This window comes from Neofelis nebulosa, chromosome 7 (genome assembly GCF_028018385.1).
Source record: "Neofelis nebulosa isolate mNeoNeb1 chromosome 7, mNeoNeb1.pri, whole genome shotgun sequence".
NCBI classification, from domain to species: Eukaryota; Metazoa; Chordata; class Mammalia; order Carnivora; family Felidae; genus Neofelis; species Neofelis nebulosa.
Genome location: NC_080788.1, coordinates 73,515,378 through 73,536,795, shown reverse-complemented (window position 1 = coordinate 73,536,795; position 21,418 = coordinate 73,515,378). Strand labels below are relative to the sequence as shown.

The window sequence follows — 21,418 nt, the reverse complement described above, 5'->3', positions numbered from 1 at the left end:
TGCTGTTCCATCTCCCTCTCCCTTTCTTAGACCTGTTTATCGAGATGTTTAACCTGCACTGCTCAGGTATCTAACACCCAGTGTGAAGGAGTCCAAAATGTTAGGGAAGAAGGCAGTATTTACCTTCAGGGTTGGGTGTCCAGACATTCGCCTAGAACTTTCTCCTTTCTCATTTCATCACATTAGTTCTCTGACTTGCTTCAAGAAAGATTTAGTATTATCTAGCCTTGGAATAAATAAAATTAAGTTCTTTATTGATATATCTTAAATATTATACACTGAGTTTCAGAATCAAAAAGTTCTCCATTTTGCCTGCCATTTGAGTTATTTGAGAAATGATCTCTGGAATGTGATCAAATTGAAATTTATTTTACTGTGATTAATTAAATGGAGGTTCTTGAAGCTCATTGTCACTGCCTCTGCTGGCTTCCTTTGAACCTTTTTTTCTTTTTGTCTTTTTTTTTTCAATTTTGAGGCTAGGGTATGAAGGTAAAATTAAGGCCACCCTGGCCTTGGAAGGGCTCTTTTCTCCCTACTCCCCAAGGTAAATAGTTTGGAGGTGAAGTGATGTGTTTCTTCAGCTTTTACTACAGGAGTCTCATAGAGCCAAAGTAATATGCTTTTATCAGTCCTTGAGCTGAGTGGGGGCAATGTAGAAATACAATAACTTAGCTTTGCAGAGTGCCCTAAACACCTTGTCCAGTACTTGAGGGATACAAAGTGTAAGCACATTTTAAAAATGTATAATCTTTTGGGGGGTGGTAATATAGCCATTCCTCATAGCCAGATAATTAATTCTGTGTAGAAAGCTTGGATGAGCCTGGGCTGTACCCTTTGCCAAGTGCACTGGTTTAAGTCACCTCACCTCTCTGAACCTTTGGGGTTTTCATCTATGAAGTGAGATTAACTCTCTGTATCTTGGCTTGCTCACATGATGATGAGGAGCAAATGGGATAACGCATATGAAAGTGCATTGCAAAATTAGGTGGTACAACTGAAATACTTTTAAAAATGTTAGGTAACTTATCAAAGGCAATAATTAGTGGCGGGGCTTTTCACAGAAAAGGAGAGATCACTGTGGGCTGGAATGACCAGGACATTCTTCAGGAGGAATGGTCTGAGTTGGTCTCCAGGATTGGGAGGAGAAATGACGGTAAGTACTCAGGTCGAGGTGATTATGGGAGCAACAGGCTGTAGGCAGGGCTATTTAAGGAGGACAGCGAGTCCTCCCCAACTTCATTCTTAAAATTTTTTTTTAATGTTTATTTATTTTTGAGACAGAGAGACACAGCATGAGCAGGGAAGGGGCAGAGAGAGAGGGAGACACAGAATGTGAAGCAGGCTCCAGGCTCTGAGCTGTCAGCACAGAGCCCGATACGGGGCTCGAACTCACAAACTGTGAGATCATGACCTGAGCCGAGGCCAGGCACTTAACCAACTGAGCCACCCAGGTGCCCCCCCAACTTCATTCTTGAGTCAGACTTAATCTACCGAAGCAGAAAGTTCCTGAGAAAACTGTAGAGGCCACTGAGATCCACAAAAAGAGCTTTAACCTTATTACCATAAACAAAGGGTGGTCACTGAAGTTTGTTAAATAGTGGATTGATGTGATTGATGCTGTTTTTGTTTTGTTTTGTTTTAAAGAAATTATTCGCTGGGATATGGAGTAGGATCCAGGGAGGAGACGTTGGTAGTAAGGAGGCTAGTTAAAAGGCTGTTACAGAAAACCAGATGTGAGACGCCGAGGGTCTCATCTTGGGGCAGTTGTAGAGAGAAGCAAGCACTAGAAGGACGTTCAAGGCCACCTGGTAGCATGTTGTATTCCTGGAACTGGGAGAAGAGAATATTGCAACTATGTATCAGAAATAACTAAGTCCTTTATTGATCAAATATTTATGAAGACTCTGTTAAATGAGGGTACAGTGTGAGGGACAATGGGGATATGAAAATAGATTGAATGTGAGTTGTGTTCTCAGAATTCAGTTAATGGGGTAAATGTGTAACTTTTAAAAGCTTATTAAGGTATGATACACATAAATTTATAAAAATTAAGTGTAGAGCTTGGTGAATTCTCTCAAAGTGAACTCACCCATATTACTAGCACCTTCATTGAGAAATAGAGCATTATCAACATCCCAGAAATCTCCCTTGTTCAGTCTCCCGTTACTATCTACTCGTAAAGATAACCACTATCTCCACTCTCTCTCAACTTAGGATTTCATAGATTAGTCTTATTTATTTTTGAACTCCTTTTGTGTCTGCCATATTTCACTCAGTCATATTTGTGGGATTCCTTCTATACAGAGAATATGGCAAGTTTATTCATTCTCTTGCTGTGTAGTCTGTTATCAGAATCTATCCTTGAAATTGAGGATGGATATTTGGGTTGCTTTCTAGCTTTAGGGTATTACAATTACTGATGCTATACATGTTCTTACTCTTGTACATTCCTTGTGAATGCGCAGGGGTCACATTTTGGGCGGGGGTATATACCTACAAGTATAATTGCTGGACCTTAGGTTATGCATATGCTCAGCTTTAGTAGCTATTGCCAAATGTTTTCAATTCACCAATTTACATTGCCTCTGGTGGTACCTGAGAACGTTGCCCCACGTTCTTTTTTTTTTTTTTAATTTTTTTTTTCAACATTTTTTATTTATTTTTGGGACAGAGAGAGACAGAGCATGAACGGGGGAGGGGCAGAGAGAGAGGGAGACACAGAATCGGAAACAGGCTCCAGGCTCCGAGCCATCAGCCCAGAGCCTGACGCGGGGCTCGAACTCACGGACCGCGAGATCGTGACCTGGCTGAAGTCGGACGCTTAACCGACTACGCCACCCAGGCGCCCCGCCCCACGTTCTTACAGACACTTGGTGTCGTCAGTCTTCTTCATTTTACCCATTTTGTTTTCTGGTGTTGTTATAGGTATGAATTTTCAGGACCACAATACAAGGTATCAAGTGGCAAGAGCCAGGAAGGGTTAAAGAGTGAATGGAAAGCTTAGAGGAGGGATTACATCTATTGTGTTTGGTAGGAGAGCTAGGCCTCGTAAGGTAAGAATGGTGACTATATATTCTCCAGGACCACTCTACATTTTAATAATCGTGCTGAGAAATTATGAAATAACAATGACTCGGTGCCTAGGCCACATCTCCCAGCAGCAAAATAGATCTCTTTCTCACCTGCTGTGCTCCACATTTTCCTTCCAGAAAATATGATCACAGGAGGTATAGCCAGGTTGCCAGCCACAGAGATGCAGAGGAGATGCCCTGTGCAATTGCAACAACGGATCAGTGACCAAAGTAGCATCCATATTCCTGTTGATGAGCAGAGGAGTAAAAGGGTGTCTCGTGCTTTGGGAGTGGGTGATACTTTCTCCTAGTTTCTTGGAGCAGATTAGAAAGCTCATCCCACTCCCAAGAAAGCTTGCATTTTAACTGGATATAGGATGAGAGCATCCTCTTTGCTAACAATGACCTCATCTCAGGGAAAATTCATCCACCAGTCATATTTTAGGTATATCAAAAGGTATTTACATACTCTTAAAATAAGAGGAGAAAAAAACCCCACCATAACCTGTAGAGATTTAGTGCCTCACACCTTATCTGTTAGCTGCATATTTGCTCAGAGGAAAAAAATGCCATTTCCTTGTTAGCTTTTATCTTGACATGTGGAAGTTTTCTGGCTGTTCATTCCAGTAGCTCAAGGTTGAAACCAAATCAGTTTGAAGGCTGGTGTGACTACTGCTCATGTCTGAGAGCATTTCTTCTTTGGGTGTCAGCAAATGCGAGGAAATATACCTGAAATTGTTTAGGTAGGGGGATAAAGTGGCCCTGCCTACCCCTGAGTAGACATAGGAGCTACTGTCCAGAAAGTTCTACTCAGTCCCTAAGTATAGGAATTTCCGTTGTGACTCAATACACATACTTCTGAAATACCTCCTGCTCTTCCAAACCACACACATTAATTACGGTGGAAATAGGGAAAACCCTAAAAAGTACAACTCTAGCCAAAGCATTACCAAAAACAATAGAAATCCCATTAAAAAAATACCAGCAGAGTGCAGTACCTGTTAGCACTTGCCCTTTTCATCACACTCAGGAAATTCTTTGAAGCCTTAAATATTGGAACTTGTGTTTTGCCTCTCTAGATATAGGTCCACGAGAACATGTGCTGCCGGTAAGATCAGGTTCACCAATATTTTTAATGCCATTATTCTTCATAAATCAGCAGGAGAGGCAAAGACAGCCGCATGATCTTTTTATCCTCACTCTCAGTTTCATCAGGTAGCTTTACTTTGAAAACCCTAGAAATTCTTGAAGCCACTAAAACAAACTCGGCTAACACTAAAGTAGAGCTGAGGCTTTTTTTATAGTGAGAAATTTGTCCCCAATAGTTCTTTGATTTGAAATTATTATTAAGGTGCTTAGAAAAATCCATGAGAATAAATAAAACTTCCACATCATATTGACATTATACTGGTATTTACTAAATACACGAAAAGAGTTTGTTTTAATGAGATATATGCTGTAGCAAAACCAAAAATGTTGTGTCCTGCACTCTCAGTGAGTAGACATATTTGCGATATGAAGAATTTTTGTTTGTATTTGGAAAATATAATCCCCATTTCCATGGCAAGTACCTGTATGTCTCCTGATAACAGCCACTGGGGCTCAGCTGTGGCTCTTCAAATATGAGAGCTGTATTCAATCAGAGAGCATATGAGCAACTTCAGTGTTCAAGAACATAAAAGATGGTGACTGGGTTTTTTGGCTTATGTAGATATATATATATAGACTTCTGTGGTTGCCAAATGAGTAAACTGCAGCTTTTAATATTGCATTGGGTTCTTCTTCAAATGAAAACATCAACAATTATGAAATCTAAGATTACAGTTGAATTCTGGGAAAAAAAGAAGACAGATTTCTAGAACGTTCAACCAAATAGTTGTTAAAATATTGGTCACACGTCAGATTTGGGTCTGGCCAACTTCTGCTCCCAGCTGGTTATGTAACCTTGAATAAGTCACTTAACATCACTAAACCTCAATTTCGTCATCTGTCAAATGAGAATTTGGTAGTATCTAGGAGGGGGGGATTTTAAAGTGCTTAGCCCAGTGCCCATAAAACTGTAAGCACCATAGAGGTGCTTGGGCAGCTCAGTTGGCTGAGTGACCGACTCTTGATTTTGGCTCAGGTCATGATCCCAGGGTCATGAGATTGAGCCCCATGTCAGGCTCTGCACTAAGTGTGGAGCCTGCTTAAGATTCCTCTCTCTCTCTCTCTCTCTCTCTCTCTTTGTGTCTCTCTCCCCCAGTCACTCTTGCCCTAAAAAACAACAACAGCAACACCACCACCACCACCAAAAACCCAAAAAGCAGAGCTGTAAGCACCACAAATATTTAGGAACAAACACAGTTCAGTAAATGAATAAAATGATTTGTTAAAAAAAAAACATAATTTTAAGACTTGTGTGGTATTTTAATGCACTATGTTATAAAATCCTAAAGGAGGAGACTCTGTTACCTGAAATATATTCCCAATACTTATTAAAATGACTGGCACATATGAGTAGGTGCCAAATTTTCTTGAATGAATATATATATATATATAGCTTAGAATAATATCTTACTTTAGTATAAGTCATTATTTGTAAGGAGCATTTTCTCATATTTACTCAATTGCATAGCCACAAAGAAACGTTAGTCCCAAATAAAGCAAAAAACAAAACGAAAAAATACCCAGAAATCTCTAACTTAAAATATATTCAAGTTTGAAAGAGCAGAGCTTCTGTACATGAGTGTTTTCACAAAAAGTGGAAACAACCAAAATGCCCATCAACTGATGAATGGACAAAGAAAATATAGGGTATCCATACAATGGATTATTGCGCAGCCACAGAAGTACTAAAGTACTGATACATGGATACACCTTGAAAAGGTGATGCTGTGTGAAAGAAACCAGACACAAAAGGCCATTGACTATAGGATTCTATGTATAGGCATAATTATAATCTAAGTTTTCACCTACATTGCCTCCTTCCATTCCTAGCTCGAAGTAAAACTCGGGGTGCCTGAGGGCGGAGGCATCAGGTATCTGTTCCCTGGAGGCCGCGCCCAGCACAAGACTCTAACTAGAGAGAAATCATCATTCTCCCCTCCCAGGCTGCTCACATCCAGGGCCCTCCTGCGCCCCTCTGGGTTTGTGCTCGGCTCCCCCTGCAGGCGATCTCGCTGTGCCTCCTAGGACGCAGTAGTACACAGCAGAGTCTGACATTCTCACAGAGCGTTTCTGCAGGTGGAAGGAGCTGTCACTCTTAACAAGACTGGCGTGAAAACCGTGATGCTCTGCCCTCTGGTTTTCTGATAAGCCTTTCAGGAGCAATTGAGGAGCTTTGTTTTGGTACTGGACATACCAGAAAACAAAAACTGTGTAGCTACTCTGGTAAGTGCAATTCAGGGTCAAAGGTGTCCCCTCAAAGAGGGTAACAGAACCTTCTGTCTGGGTCACTGAGTCTCCATTGATCCCTCCTGGAAAAAAAAAAAAAGTTAAAGACTTTGTTATATTGATAATGTAAGGATAGTCTCCAGTTTGGCAGGGGTTAAAAGTCATCCTATAATCAAGGACTAGAACATCTTAGGAATTTTGAATAAATGTTACTTACTCAATATCAGCAAGATTGAAAGTCCTAAGTAGGAAGCAGACAGCATGGCCTGTGGAGAAGCAGTGGAAGGTTTCATTTGGGAATACACCCAAAGCTGAGAGGGTTGTTCCTCCAGTTTCTTGATCCTTTGGTGGAATCGCCTAGGAAATCTTGACTCCCGTGTTAAGCAAGCCAAACGGCCCTGCAAGGTCATATCACAGGCTCTAAAGAAAGATATACGTGCTCAGAAACACATGACGAATGTGTGATGAATTTGTGTCAAACGACTAACTGAAGGAAGCAGCGCCTCCCTGTGGTACCTCTCTGACCCTGCAGGCTGCTTTACAGCTGAACTGGTATTTACCCTGGAATGGAGTTTGAGCTGCAGGCATAGAAGGGAAATAGGTGTCTGGGGTGAGGGGTAGGCCTCCAGGAAGCAAACACCAAACACTTTTTGTAGACTTCAAGGTGGTGCCTAAGGCTGAGACAGTGGGTAATCCTCTGTCACCCTCTTTAAGACACAGGGCAATATGGCTCCTTAAATCTCCCTAATCCCAGCATCTAACGTCTGTTCTTGCTGAGTATTAAGCTAGGTTTAGGGTATCCTGAAAGCATATAAAAGAGCATGATTTGAGATGTTTGCTTGACATATTCCTCCGCTGTTCCCCTCGAACCAAGGGATTCTCTGCTGAGAATGTCCTCCCTTCTCTCTCCTACCTTTGCGTAAGTAACTTCTATTCATTCGTTAAGAACCAGTTCACAGGGAGGGGTGGGTAGCTCAGTAGGTTAAGCATCTGACTTCGATTCAGGTCATGATCTCATGGTCTGTGAGTTTGAGCCCCATGGCAGGCTGACAGCTCAGAGCCTGGAGCCTGCTTCAGATTCTGTGTCTCCCCCTCTGTCTCTCTCTCTCCCTCAAAAATGAATTTTTTAAAATGGATTTTAAGTTTTTTTTAAAAGAACCAATTTACACACCATCTCCCTGGGAAAGGATTCCCCTGGACCTGCTAGGGCAATCTTAGTGCCCCCTTCTTTTCCCACTATACCTTGCACACATATCTACACTGTCATTACTGCACCAGATTAGAATCATTTGCGTTTGTTTTTTTTTTTTTTCAAACTAGACTTGGTGCTCCTGAGGTCACGAACTTAATCTTATTAGTCTCAGCAGCCAGTTTCTCAAACTATACAGGCCATTAGGAGATGCTCAAAAAATATCTGAAGAACGAACGAATAAATGAATGTGTGGATATGTTCGGTAGATACATTTTACTATGAAGTATAGTCTCTATGAGGGCATATGACTCAGGCCTCTGGTGTGATCAGCTTCTTCCAGAGTCAGACCCCAGACCTGAAAAACAGGTTCTCAGTACTTCTCAACGTTGAGTAAGGTACAGCTCTTCATATAAGGAACCACTCTTATACTATTTTTTTAATATTAGGATGGCTTAATATAAAGCAAAATGAAATTAAATACAAATGTTTTAGGCTCCTAGGTCTCACGATTACAACACCAAACAAAAAAAAATGCAAGCAAAATATACACTTGATCAAATTCAAATTAAAAGAATGTGAAGGATCATATTTGCCCAAAACTAAAGGGTTGCTGGAGGCTGATTAAAAGAATACTATAGATTGTGTAGTTCAATAACTTACTTGATTGAAATGATCTGGAGCTTAATATACTATTGTCTAAATTATTATGTTTAGATATTACTAGTATATTTACTTTTCTATTCAAAATATCCGTTTAACCTGCCATTTTACCAATGTAAAATGACTGAATGTAATAAAACACCCCCAAAAAATCAGCGCTGAAAAAAAAATATTTGCATTTACTGCTACTCTTACATCTACTGTATTGTGTGTTGATACATGTAAACAAGAAATGTGACTGATACACCCTCTTCCAATGGAAACATTGCGGTAACTGTGGGAACAGGTTCTTGGGAGTTGGGCCTGTCTGTGGTACCATGTGCCATATCATAACCAAACTTTCCTAAATAGTTTTCTCCATTTAAACAACTGTGGTGCCTTTATTTGTAGAATGCCATTAGTCCATTTGTCTTTCATGTAGTGCAAGTGACATAAAGAGCACAAAAGTATCAAAACCAAGGGGAGTATTCTAAGTTGGTCACACAGATTATTAGAAATATGCCATTATTGTTTTGTTTTCATCAAACAGAGATCTCCAAATCTAAAAATTCTCATGTAACTCCTATCTCCCAGGGGTTGGCAAGCTTTTTCCTGTAAAGGGCCAAATGGTAACTACTTTAGGCTTTGAAGTCCTATCTCAGCTCAACTTTGCTGTTCTAGTACAAACAGCCATAGTCAATGCATACATAAGTGGGCATGGCTGTTTTTCCAATAAAACTTCATTTACAAAGACAGGTGGTAGACAGCTTTGGCCCATGGGCTATGCCAACCCCTGCTACATCCCAGGCATTTACCCATAAACTTCCAAAGATCCACGGATTACAGTCTGAAACACTCAGCCACACGTTCTTATTTGTGCCTTCACTGCAATATTATAAATATTATCTTTGAGGAGGCTTAAAATAAAGGAAGAATATTAAATAAGTTAATGGATAGAAAGGAGGACGAAGGAGAGTTGATGACCTTGATGCCTAAGATGTTTTGGTGCTGCAGATTCAGGAGTGAGAACACAGCTATGGCCCCTGCCGTTAAGGACTTCATGGAGTAGTAGTGGAAATGGCTTTTAATCAACTAATCAAAGAAATAAAGGAAAAACTGCAAGTCTGTAAAGTCAGAGGACTGTGATTCTGAAAGTACACATTGAGCTTTCCTCAGGTAATGACCCTTCGGTAGATGTACAAGAAAGAGCAGGCATGTGCTAGCTTTTACTCTTTTGAAGGGAGGGAAAAGAATTTTAAGAAAGGTAAAAAGAATAAGAATATCACCCAAAATTGCTTTGAAAGGGCCATAGAGGAGAAACAAAGTGCTTTTATGGGACTTAAATAAGACAAGTATTCGTGAAGACAGAGACAGAAAAAGAGAGTATGAAAGGAAGGGAGAGAGATGAGAGCATATTGTGGAATGAGGCTGGAGAGGTAGCAAGATCCTAAGTTATGCAAGGTTTTGTAGGTCTTGTCAAGAATAAAGAATTTTTCTTTATTCTAGGAGCAAATGGGGTTCCAGGTGATTGACACGGTCAAATTTTCACTCTGACAAGATAGTACAAAGGACTACGTTGAGTCATGAGGTCAAATGTCAAATGTGCCAGAAGCAGAGGAGCAAGGGATTAAGGTGGATTTTTTTTTAAGTTTGTTTACTTATTTTGAGAGACAGAGAAAGAGAAAGGGGAGGGGCAGAGAGAGAGGAGAGAGCAGAGCAGGCTCCATGCCATCAGCTCAGAGCCCAGTGGGAGCTCAAACCCAGGAGCCATCTGAGATCAAAGCGAGAGTCAGACACTTAACTGACTGAGTCACCGAGTCACCCCTAAGGTGGATTTTCAATTAGGATTGGGGCTGTAAACTGGGTTGTGGGCATTGTGATGTCTTCTGGAAGACTTTGAGGAGCCAAATTCAACAGACCTGGGAGATAGATTGGATTTGGTATTTCAAAAATAAATAATAGTGAATAGTTTAAAAGCATGTGAGTTCTAATATACCCTAAAGTGAGGGTGTGGCAGAAACTGCTAGGTTCCAACATGATGCCCATTGTCTCTTCTTTCTTTCTAATAGAATCCCAGTTTTAACAAGGGTGGCAACATGTTAAGATAAAAAATAGCCCCGATATCTCAGCCTCGTTTGCAGGTGGGAGAGAGGTTGAGACATTAAATAACACTGAGGTAAATGAAATGCAAGTCGAAGCCATTGGCTGTAGTTTCTGAAAAACGCTGACTCGGCCATCATGTGCCCATTTACCCTATTGACTTTCTCTTTGTTTCTGCGTGGAAGATGTATAGAGTGGACAGATTTCTAACAGTTTCTTTAAAGTATAAAACCAACAGTGACACCTTAAGGATGAGAGACAGTGAGCTACAAAGACCCTCGGTCCTTCACAACCTGATGAAGCTAGCATACCAACCCTTCATATACTAGAGCTTCTTTCTATAAGAGGCAATAAATTCCATCCTGTTAAAAAGATGATAATTTGAATTTTCTGTAAACAATCCCTAAACTAATCCAGATCATGTTCATTAAAAATACAAATTCATTGTTTTTTCAGATTGAGTGAGTAAGCTGGGATAGAGCCAATAATGCAGATCTTCAGAGGTGCTCTAGATGATTCTGATACAGGTGGTGTTGGTAGTTTAAGGTGTGGCATTTGAGAACCACTGCCTTGTATAACTTTTCCCCTACCATCCCCCACCTTTTTCACCAAACATGTATATAAGTACAAATGCCCCAATAGTCCCCACAAACACATTTTCAGCAGTATCAAACTTCATTAAGAAAACTACATTCATACCATATGATCCCGTAATTCCACTACTGGGTATTCACCCAAAGGAAAAGAAAACACTAATTTGAAAAGATACATGCACCTTATGTTTACAGTAGCATTATTTACGATAGCTAAAATATAGAAGCAGCCCAAGTGTCCATCAATTGATGAGTGGATAAAGAAGATGTGATATAGATGTGTACCTATAGATAGTGATATAAATATACACAATGGAATATTACTCAGCCATAAAAAAGAATGAAATCTTGCCATTTGCAATACCATGGATGGATCTAGAGGGTATTGTGCTAAGTGAAATAAGTCAGTCAGAGAAAGACAAATACCATATGATTTCACTCATATTTGGAATTTTCAAAAGAAAACAAATGAAGAAAAAATAGATAAACAAATAAAACCAGATTTAACTATAGAGAACAAACTGATGGTTACCAGAGAGGAGGTGGGTGGGGTAATGGAGGAAATAGGTGGAGGGGATTAAGAGTACCCTTATCATGATAAGCACTAAGTTATGCATAGAATCACTGAATTACTATATTGTACACCTGAAACTAATACAACACTGTATGTTCATGTACTTGAATTGTACTTGAAAACTATATTCAACATTTCTTTACCTTTCTAGGAACAAGATATAAATGAATGAAAAGCTACTGTGTATTTGATACTTTTTAAAAAACAAAATTTCAGAACCTGAACATACATCTCTCACTTGGATGGGGAAAAATTATGACTTTCTTATATGTTCTCATTTTATTAATGGAGAGATTGAAGCTTGGAAATCACACAACTAATAAATGGCAGAATGAGATTTGGATCTTTGTCTCTATCAGTCCTCAGCTTTAAAATGAAAAGTTTGGCTGAAAGAGTTCTAAGATCCTTTCTGATTCTCTTTTCTCTGCAGAAATTAGAGGAATGTAAAAATCATCTCACGCATCTCAAACACCCATGTAGGTCACCAGGAGATTGCCCATATAAGACCTTCTAATACTGAGAAGTCCTTCCTCATCCTCCACAAGTGTGCAGTGCTTAGCTTTTTCCCTAATAAAATTGGAACTTGAAGGGTCTTTTGGGCTCATCTATCCAAATCCTTCTTTTCAAGTAAAGGAAATTGAAGGCTGCTACGCCAATGATGTGCCCAAAGCCATATAGCCTGGATTGGCAGATCTGAACCTGGCATTTCAGTTTCTCATTCTAAACTTCATACCCTTTGCCCTGGTACAAAATGTTTCCCCCAAAAAAATCATGAATGTGAGAGGGTTCACCTTGCATCTTGCCTGCTCTTTGTAGACTCTCCTTCTTGGGAAGACATAACCACTAATGCTACCCACTATAGGGCTGCTAAGAGGCAGCTCTGGGGGAGTTTGTGGAGAGGCTGCAGGTGCTTGGTGAACACTGTGCGTCCGTTGCACAGAAGTATGTGGCAGTGTCTGCCGTCTGGGAAGCCGTGATGGACAATGAACTGCTTTTGAGGGAGGTGTTCAGCGTGACTCGTAGTCTTCCACTGGTTTTCTCTCTTTCATTTAAACGTATTAAAATCAGTAGGACAAGGCCTCTACCCGAGTCTTGTTTATACCACTGTAAATAGTTTATAGTAGTTTTATAACTGCAGTTCATGGTGGCATTTTCACCCTCCTGGATACTTAGGGTCTGATGATCCTGTTCCTGTTGGCTGTTCACCCCTAGGCAGAAACAGAAAGCCAAACGCCAGACATTAGTCACTGTATGTTCACTCTCTGCTGTTTACATTTCCTTCCCTGACTTTCTGGTACATTTTCAACTTAACAAGAAGACTTTGTCCCTCAGTCTTGAGGGCTCTGAACTTTGCTCACTCTGTTCCCACCACTGTGGTCACCCCTGTTTCTATTACCAAGAGCCCCAACTCACTGGCCAGTTGAAGCCATAGAATCATCAAAGACACTTCCAGGAGTTTCTCCATTCTTCTTCCTTACTGGGATCACAGAAGACTCGGCTCTGGGGCCTGAAGTGCAGCCAGGATCCTCAAGCAAAAGAGTTAGCTTTTTTATGGGGTATATTTATCTATTCCCTCAGGAACCCAGAGTCTCACCGAGCCAATCAGAGGCAAGCCCAGTCCTTTGCTTTCAGTACCTACCGACTGATCTCAAAGGAACAGAGTCTGAGGAAGAGTACTGCCATCTTGTGGTAGCAACATCATTTTGCAATAGAATGTGCTCTGAAAACATAAAGAATGCCATTCAGAAAAAATTACAAAGCAATGATGCCCACCTTGCCAGCATGTCCTCATATCTTCCTCCCTCTGTGTGTGTGTGTGTTGTCCGAACCTAACCTCTCCTCATAAGGACACCAGTCATATTGGATTAGGACCTGCTGTAACGATCCCACTTTAACTTAATTGCCTCTTTAACAAGGCTATCTCCAAATACAGTCACAGTTTTTTTTCAATATATGAAGTTTATTGTCAAATTGGTTTCCATACAACACCCAGTGCTCATCCCAAAAGGTGCCCTCCTCAATACCCATCACCCACCCTCCCCTCCCTCCCACCCCCCATCAACCCTCAGTTTGTTCTCAATTTTTAAGAGTCTCTTATGCTTTGGCTCTCTCCCACTCTAACCTCTTTTTTTTTTTCCCTTCCCCTCCCCCATGGGTTTCTGTTAAGTTTCTCAGGATCCACATAAGAGTGAAACCATATGGTATCTGTCTTTCTCTGTATGGCTTATTTCACTTAGCATCACACTCTCCAGTTCCATCCACGTTGCTACAAAAGGCCATATTTCATTCTTTCTCATTGCCACATAGCATTCCATTGTGTATATAAACCACAATTTCTTTATCCATTCGTCAGTTGATGGACATTTAGGCTTTTTCCATAATTTGGCTATTGTTGAGAGTGCTGCTATAAACATTGGGGTACAAGTGCCCCTATGCATCAGTACTCCTGTATCCCTTGGGTAAATTCCTAGCAGTGCTATTGATGGGTCATAGGGTAGGTCTATTTTTAATTTTTTGAGGAACCTCCACACTGTTTTCCAGAGCGGCTGCACCAGTTTGCATTCCCACCAACAGTGCAAGAGGGTTCCCGTTTCTCTACATCCTCTCCAGCATCTATAGTCTCCTGATTTGTTCATTTTGGCCACTCTGACGGGCGTGAAGTGATATCTGAGTGTGGTTTTGATTCAAATACAGTCACATTTTGAGGTACTGGGGATTAGAGCTTCAACATGCAAATTGGGGTGGGGAGACCATTCATCTCATAACAATGAATATCTGATATTTCTGTTTCTATGGCAAGAGGCGGTAGTGTACAAGAAGAGAACAAACTTGGCAGTCAGGCCATTGAGGTCAAATTTAGATCTGCCCATTCAGTAGCTGTTTATATCATGTGTGTCTATATTCTCCTGACTATAAAATATAGCTATGGATGGTGAGTAATAATACTACCTTTTTAGAGTTTTGAAAATTCTTGATGAGATAATAAAATGCTCTTTAGAGCACAGCCTGATGCTTACTGAGGACTAAAAAATTATTGTTACAAGAAAATGGGTCCTCATGCTGAGCAGTCAAAAGGAATGGGAGAGTGTTAGATAAATGTTTTCAAGGATGGACTTTAAGATCTTTTGTGTGTGAGATAGAGACAGGGGGAAGAGGGGAAAGAAAAAATATAAAGAAGGAAGGGAAGAAAGGAAGAAAGGAAGAGGTTGTGGGCTGGAAAATGGGGAGTACTAGGAGGTACTTCTAGAAGGTTTGTGTTGGGTGACTACCCTCTTTGTCACTATGAGATAAAGAAATATTAAAGCTTTTGAGCAAGGAACTGATGTTATTTAAGAAGTTTACATATTAGTCTGTCTTCTCTCTGCTACATAGTTTTGAAAGAATTTGTGAGGCAATGGAATACTACGTGGCAATGAGAAAGAATGAAATATGGCCTTTTGTAGCAACGTGGATGGAACTGGAGAGTGTGATGCTAAGTGAAATAAGCCATACAGAGAAAGACAGATACCATATGTGTTCACTTTTATGTGGATCCTGAGAAACTTAACAGAAACCCATGGGGGAGGGGAAGGGAAAAAAAAAAAAGAGGTTAGAGTGGGAGAGAGCCAAAACATAAGAGACTGTTAAAAACTGAGAACAAACTGAGGGTTGATGGGGGGTGGGAGGGAGGGGAGGGTGGGTGATGGGTATTGAGGAGGGCACCTTTTGGGATGAGCACTGGGTGTTATATGGAAACCAATTTGACAATAAATTTCATATATTAAAAAAAAAAAGAATTTGTGAGGAAATTTTTGACTAGTGGTTAAAAAGATGACCCCTGGATCTAAGAAATTAAGGGACTTATCCACTGCCTCACAAGAGTCTAGTTCTCTTATTATTTGTATCTATTTGGCTGTATACATAAAAAGTCTATGGAGAAGCAGAAAAAGGGAACAGAGACATTGCTGTCCTCTGGGGAGAACTGTGAGGTTAGTTAGTGATAGGGAAACATTTCATTGTAAGTGTTAATGGAAAACTACAACAAATAAAAAGGAAGGATTGTTGAGGACTCAGACCCTTTGAGAATGAAGGTTTGGGTCACTCCACAAGGAAAATAACCACAAACCAGCGACATTATGTCTGAGGCCAGGAGAAATATAAAATGGGTAGTAACATGGGGCATCTGGGTGGTTCAGTCAGTTAAGTATCTGACTCTTGATTTCAGTTTGGGTCATGATCTCATGACTCGTGAGTTTGAGCCTGGCATTGAGCTCTGCGCTGACAGTGCAGAGCCTGCTTGGGATTCTCTCACCATCTCTCTTTGCCCCTCCCCTGCTCGCTTTCTCTCTCTCTCTCTCAAACTAAATAAATAAACATTTAAAAAATGGGTAGTAACAAAAAAGAGTTGTCTGTGTCAGCTGTGGCCTCATGAACAAATCTGGAATCAAACAATGTAGTAGCTTTCTATATGTTCTCTTTGTTCTTTATACATGTGTGTCCTTTTGTATATGCTGCCATTTCTTTTTCTCTCTTCTCATCATTATTTCATATATATAAATTGTCAAAGGTTAACTTTATGATTTAGTCTGTATATAACAGCATATTCAGTGGCATTTCCTCTGAATTTTAGAAATGATTAATGTAGCAAGAGATATAGAGTAAGTATAGGTCTCCTCATTTTGGGGAAAGGGTAAGAACTTCTCTTGTTCAAGGACAGCTTTAGCTTGTTAGATGGAAATATAGTCATTTCGTTGTTGGAAGTTCAAATGTGTGTGCAGAGGTACGTATGAAAGATCAGTAACCAGAGGGATAAAGTGTGTCAATTATCAACTCATTGCCTTTCTCTCTTATTGCCAAATCCCCCTTCAGTGCCCCAATTGTAATACTGGCCCCGGATCCTGTGACCTTCTCTCCTTCACCTGCTGGCATGATATCAAGCTACGTCAAGCCCCCCAGAAGGGCCCTGCAGGAGGAAGAAGCTTCTCTTCTTGGTGCTGGTATGTCTTCACATTTCTTGTTCCTGCAGTTCTTGGCCAGCCTGTGGGACACCCAGCGACATTCACCTGCAGCAAGGTTCAGCCACAGCCCCCATTGGGCTTTCTGGCAAGTTTCACGAGTGCCCCAAGCAAATTCAGCAGCCAGCTTCCTATAAATTTTGTTGGGACCCTGGTCGGTGTTTTCCTGCTTGACAGCCTTTTTCTCTGGCACCTTAGCAAAATTCTCCACCATCCAGCAGGCTACAGCCATGCATTCCCCAATGAGACATGAATTCCTGGGGAGTATGTATTACAATATGTCACTTACTTGGGAACTCTGGCTTAGTCCTAAGATAAGAACTTCCCTCTACATATCTTATTTCTATGTTCTTTAGAGTTCTTTTTATTCATTGGTAGTTCATTCTCTATTATCAATTGATAAATATTTGTATTAAATTTTCCTTGTTCAGAATACCGTGGGTGTTTTTCCTTCTGATTAGACCCTGGTTGAGATAGTAGGAGTCCGTGAAGTGCATGAGAGGAAAGGCGTTATGTAGTAGGTTCAGCAATCACATGTCATGAAATGATATAGTTACTTTTAAAGAGCCGTGCTTAGGTACATGGTGATGAACACATGTGGATGGAATGGGGCAGCAGAGAAGAGGTGAAACCTAACCACTGGAGAGTGGATGTAGACCAAGAAAAAAATGTTTTTTTATGCTCTGTTACATAATCTTTATTTCAAAAGTATTTTTTCCAGGTACTACTAGACAGAATAAATACACTTACATCTTTAAAACTAATTAGAGTAGGTAATGGGAATTTCCTTGGACAAATTTTTGAGGTTAATCTATAGCTAACTGACAACTGATGATATTATATCTAAGAGGTAAACTCAATGTCAATGTCCAGAGAAAGAACGCCCCCCTATGGTGATATAGAGAACTTACACAGAAATATTTTCTGTAACTCCTAAAGGGTTTGTGCTCTGCTTCTGTTATGAAACCAGTTACTGTGTCACCCAGAACACAGTAATACATGGCTGAGTCTTCCTCTTGAGCTGATGGTTTCTTCAGATGGAAAGACATCTCACCCTGGTTGAGACTGGCCGTGAAACCTTTGACACTCCCGCCTGAGATGTGTTTCAGGAGTAACTGGAGGCCTTGTTTGGGGTACTGGACATACCAGAATAGCACAGGACTCCCAGAATATGAATAATTGCACTTGACCTGCACCGGGTCCCCTTTGAAGACAGAGAGGTGGTCCTCAGGCTGGGTCACTGTCTGGGCTCTTGTTCCTCCTGTAACACCAATTCAGGATCAGAGAGAGTCTTGTAGACTGAGGAGAATATTTCTTTCAACTGATTCGAAATCAGAAGACTACAGAAAGAGAATAAAAAGGGACTGTACTCACTGAGTATGAATATCGTCACAAATATAGAGAGGAGGATGGCCATCATGTCTGAGCTGTCGAGAAACAGGAGGCTCTTTTCTGGAAACAATTCTGCTACACGGACGTTGACAGAACTGTGAGTTTACCAGTGTGTAAAGCAAAAGCTCTTCCTCAAAGAGCTGGTTGCTTTCTGGCTTTCTACCAAGTTCAATTTATGTAACATCTTCCTCTAGAGGCCAAATTGGATACAACAGGTAATCTCGGTCTTCAGGAAGCCTTGAAATTCTAAAACAGAATGAAGAGGGATTTTCCTCCACAGTTAATAAGACAAAGTATAATGCTATGCTAATTGAAAAAGCATGTTACTATAAAAGTCCAGATAGAGAGATCAATGGAATGGAATAGAAAGTTCAAACGTACAAATTACTTATGGAAATTTAGTTATAATAAAAATGAGGAAAAGATAAATTAAAAAATTAAATGTGCCTTCAGAAATGGAGAGTGATTTAGAAATTAATAAATAAATATGGATGTCTTCTTTTTTTTTTTTTATTTTTTTTTTTTTAATTTTTTTTAAAATTTTTTTTTTCAATGTTTTTTATTTATTTTTGGGACAGAGAGACACAGAGCATGAATGGGGGAGGGGCAGAGAGAGAGGGAGACACAGAATTGGAAACAGGCTCCAGGCTCCGAGCTGTCAGCACAGAGCCCGACGCGGGGCTCGAACTCACAGACGCGAGATCGTGACCTGGCTGAAGTCGGCCGCTTAACCGACTGCGCCACCCAGGCGCCCCTGGATGTCTTCTTTAATATCTGTTACAAAATAAATTCCAAGTGAAATAATATTCAATGTTTTAAAATAAAAGATAAGTTATTTTGTACAAATTTAGGATGCTCATAGATTGTTTAAGTGTGACAGAAAGCATAAGAGATAAATGACATTTCATAGAAATTTAAACTTCTCTACAAGTATGCTAATGAAATGTTTAAACATTACCAGATCAAGTTATTTTCCATCCAGCATCATTGATTCTGACCTTCTCCAGACCACAAAATGGCCCTTTAGAATTTTAGTTCTACAAGTTTTTTTTTTTGTTTTTTTTTTTTTTTGTTTTTTTTTTAACTAGCCGTTAACAAAGGAACAACCATTTGGCCTAGAAAGAAGGCAATTCTAGAAAGATGGTAGATTGAAAATGTCCTTGTTCGCCTGTGCTTAGACAAGGAGCCTCTGTGGTGGCCAGGCAGGCTACACCAAGAGAGCTCAAGCGAGCAACCCTATTTGGGGTCGCATATAAATCTGGAATCAGGTATCAGGGAACTCCAGGATGAAGAGAAGAAAACTATGGGTTAAGAGAGGTTGACCTACAGAGATCAGTAGACCTCTAAGAAGGAAACTATTCTTTTAAAGCCTTTCCTTTAGAGCCCAAATAGCTGAAAAGAAAGTAACAGGTAGGCTGACTCCCATCTGTCCTTAATGGAGAGGAGTACAAGGAGATCAGAGAGAAAAAAGTTTTTTTCCTTTTAGTTTTTCAGCAGGGTATTGACATTACTGCTGTATCAGTGCCTTGCCATCTGCTACATTGCTGACCATCGGCACAGAAACATCTAGGCTCTTCATTCTCATAGGATTGCCTCCACATATACTGCCCCAGTAACCAGACATGTCAAGAGGGGAGTAAAGAAAGGGAAAGGAAACCTCAGAGAGAAATTAAGGCCTCATCTGGGTCCAGTATAGCCTGAAAAAATTATCAGGGTCAGTGACCCAGTTTCCTTAGCCAACAGTCAGGACGTGTAGTTTGAAAAGTGATTGAGAATTCACTTATAAGAGAGCTCTATCAAAGAAAGGATACACCATTGAATGCATTGTTTATTTATTCAATCCCTGTAAAGGAGTAAATATAATTAAATGTAATTAGGAGAATTCTTTAAGTCTCAGACTTGTGGTCATGATGAACAAATACAATGTCTCCAACAAGACTTGGGTTGATGGAAAGAAACAGAACGTGTATATCATGGCCACCCTGACCTTGTTTCTATCTCCCTTCTTCTCCTATCCAATGCTTTCCCCATATACTTGCAAGAACACCTGACTGATCTCTGTGACTATGAAGTATAGGCCACATTTTGAAATTCAAATAACGATGTCCAATTTCTTTCTCCCCAGTCTCTCTTCTCTTCACTCCCTTTTCCCCTCTCTACCTATGTTCATTACGTTTCTACCATTTCACCTTCTCATCTCCTTTTTCCCTGTTTTTCTAATCTCAGAAGAGATATAATAGAAGGTAGAAATCATTAGAATAATTTTGAAGTGAAAGTAAAGGTTCATACTTTAGCATTTTTAATCATAAACACCAAAACTGTAAATAGGCAATGCAGAGGTTTCTCCTGGAGCTTCCAGCTTTCCCATTGCTCTAGCTGATGCTCATTTCTGCTTGCGAGTCATTTCTGTCACACTCCTCACAGCAGCTCTCCCTGTTCTTATAGGATATGACTCATCCAGATGCTCCCCTAACTGCTGCTAGCCCTCATTCAAATTTTCACTAACTTTCAGCAGTGGAGAAAGAGTTGCTCGCTTAGAGCAAAGCCTAGAGTACCCCCTACTGGTCGAAAACCGTCACACCAACCAGCTCATCCACAGTCACCAGAAACCCCAGAGCCCTCATTCCATTCTTTCCTGACGACCATCCACAGATTAGCAGGAGCAAAAGAACTGCCAGGTTTGGATGAGGATGTTTTTTAAGTAAACTGGTTTCTTTGTCAAAATGCCATTTAATGAAGGTTACTATCTTAAAATATTTTGTCAAATTGTGCCAAACCTTTGTGCCAAAGTTTGTATGTAATTTCTCCAATCTGTTTCAGAGGAAGTCCACAGCAATTTATTGAAGGTCTTCTATAATAAACTAGATCTTGTGCTAAGTCTTAGGAAATTAAAAAAATGAATAAAACATTTTCACTACTCAGAAGACATTGTGGTACAGCAGGAAAGACAAACATGAAAGAGTGAGTATTCATATCCAAATAGCATCGCAAAAAAAGTACAAAGTGAACCCAAAAATAAGGAGATATTTCTTGTAACAGAAGACAGTTAGACAAAGATTTAATAAGAACATGATTATTTTGTCCTTTTCCCAGAAAAGATAGAAAGAAATTGTTTTCAAGAGATGAAGTAGAGATATTACCTTGGAAGTGCAATAGAGATACCTCCCAGATGAAAATAAAAGAGGGGAGAGATGGGGCACCTGGCTGGTTGGGTTGGTGGAGCATGTGACTCTTAATCTCAGGGTTGTATGTTTGAACCCCATGTTGGGTGTAGAGGTTACTTAGAAATAAAATCTTGGGGTGGCTGGGTGGCTCAGTCATTTGGGCATACATAGAATTCAGTCACGGCTCAGGTCATGATCTCACGGTTCTTGAGTTTGAGCCCCGTATCAGGCTCTGTGCTGACAGCTCAGAGCCCAGAGCCTGCTTGAGATTCTGTGTCTCCTCATCTCTCTGCCCCTCCCCTGCTTTCACTCTGTCTCTCTAAG

At 40.3% G+C, this 21,418-nt stretch overlaps 2 gene segments (V, D, J or C); both read right to left on the bottom strand.

Moving 5' to 3' along the window:
• Nucleotides 1-4,467: 4,467 nt before the first annotated feature.
• On the bottom strand, nt 4,468-7,194 carry LOC131516905 (T cell receptor alpha variable 18-like). The segment is given in 2 exon segments: nt 4,468-6,529; nt 6,664-7,194. Coding segments are annotated over 2 exon segments (576 nt in total).
• Nucleotides 7,195-12,294: 5,100 nt separating this feature from the next.
• Nucleotides 12,295-13,111, bottom strand: LOC131516919 (T cell receptor alpha variable 17-like). The segment is given in 2 exon segments: nt 12,295-12,752; nt 12,958-13,111. Coding segments are annotated over 2 exon segments (393 nt in total).
• Nucleotides 13,112-21,418: the final 8,307 nt, after the last annotated feature.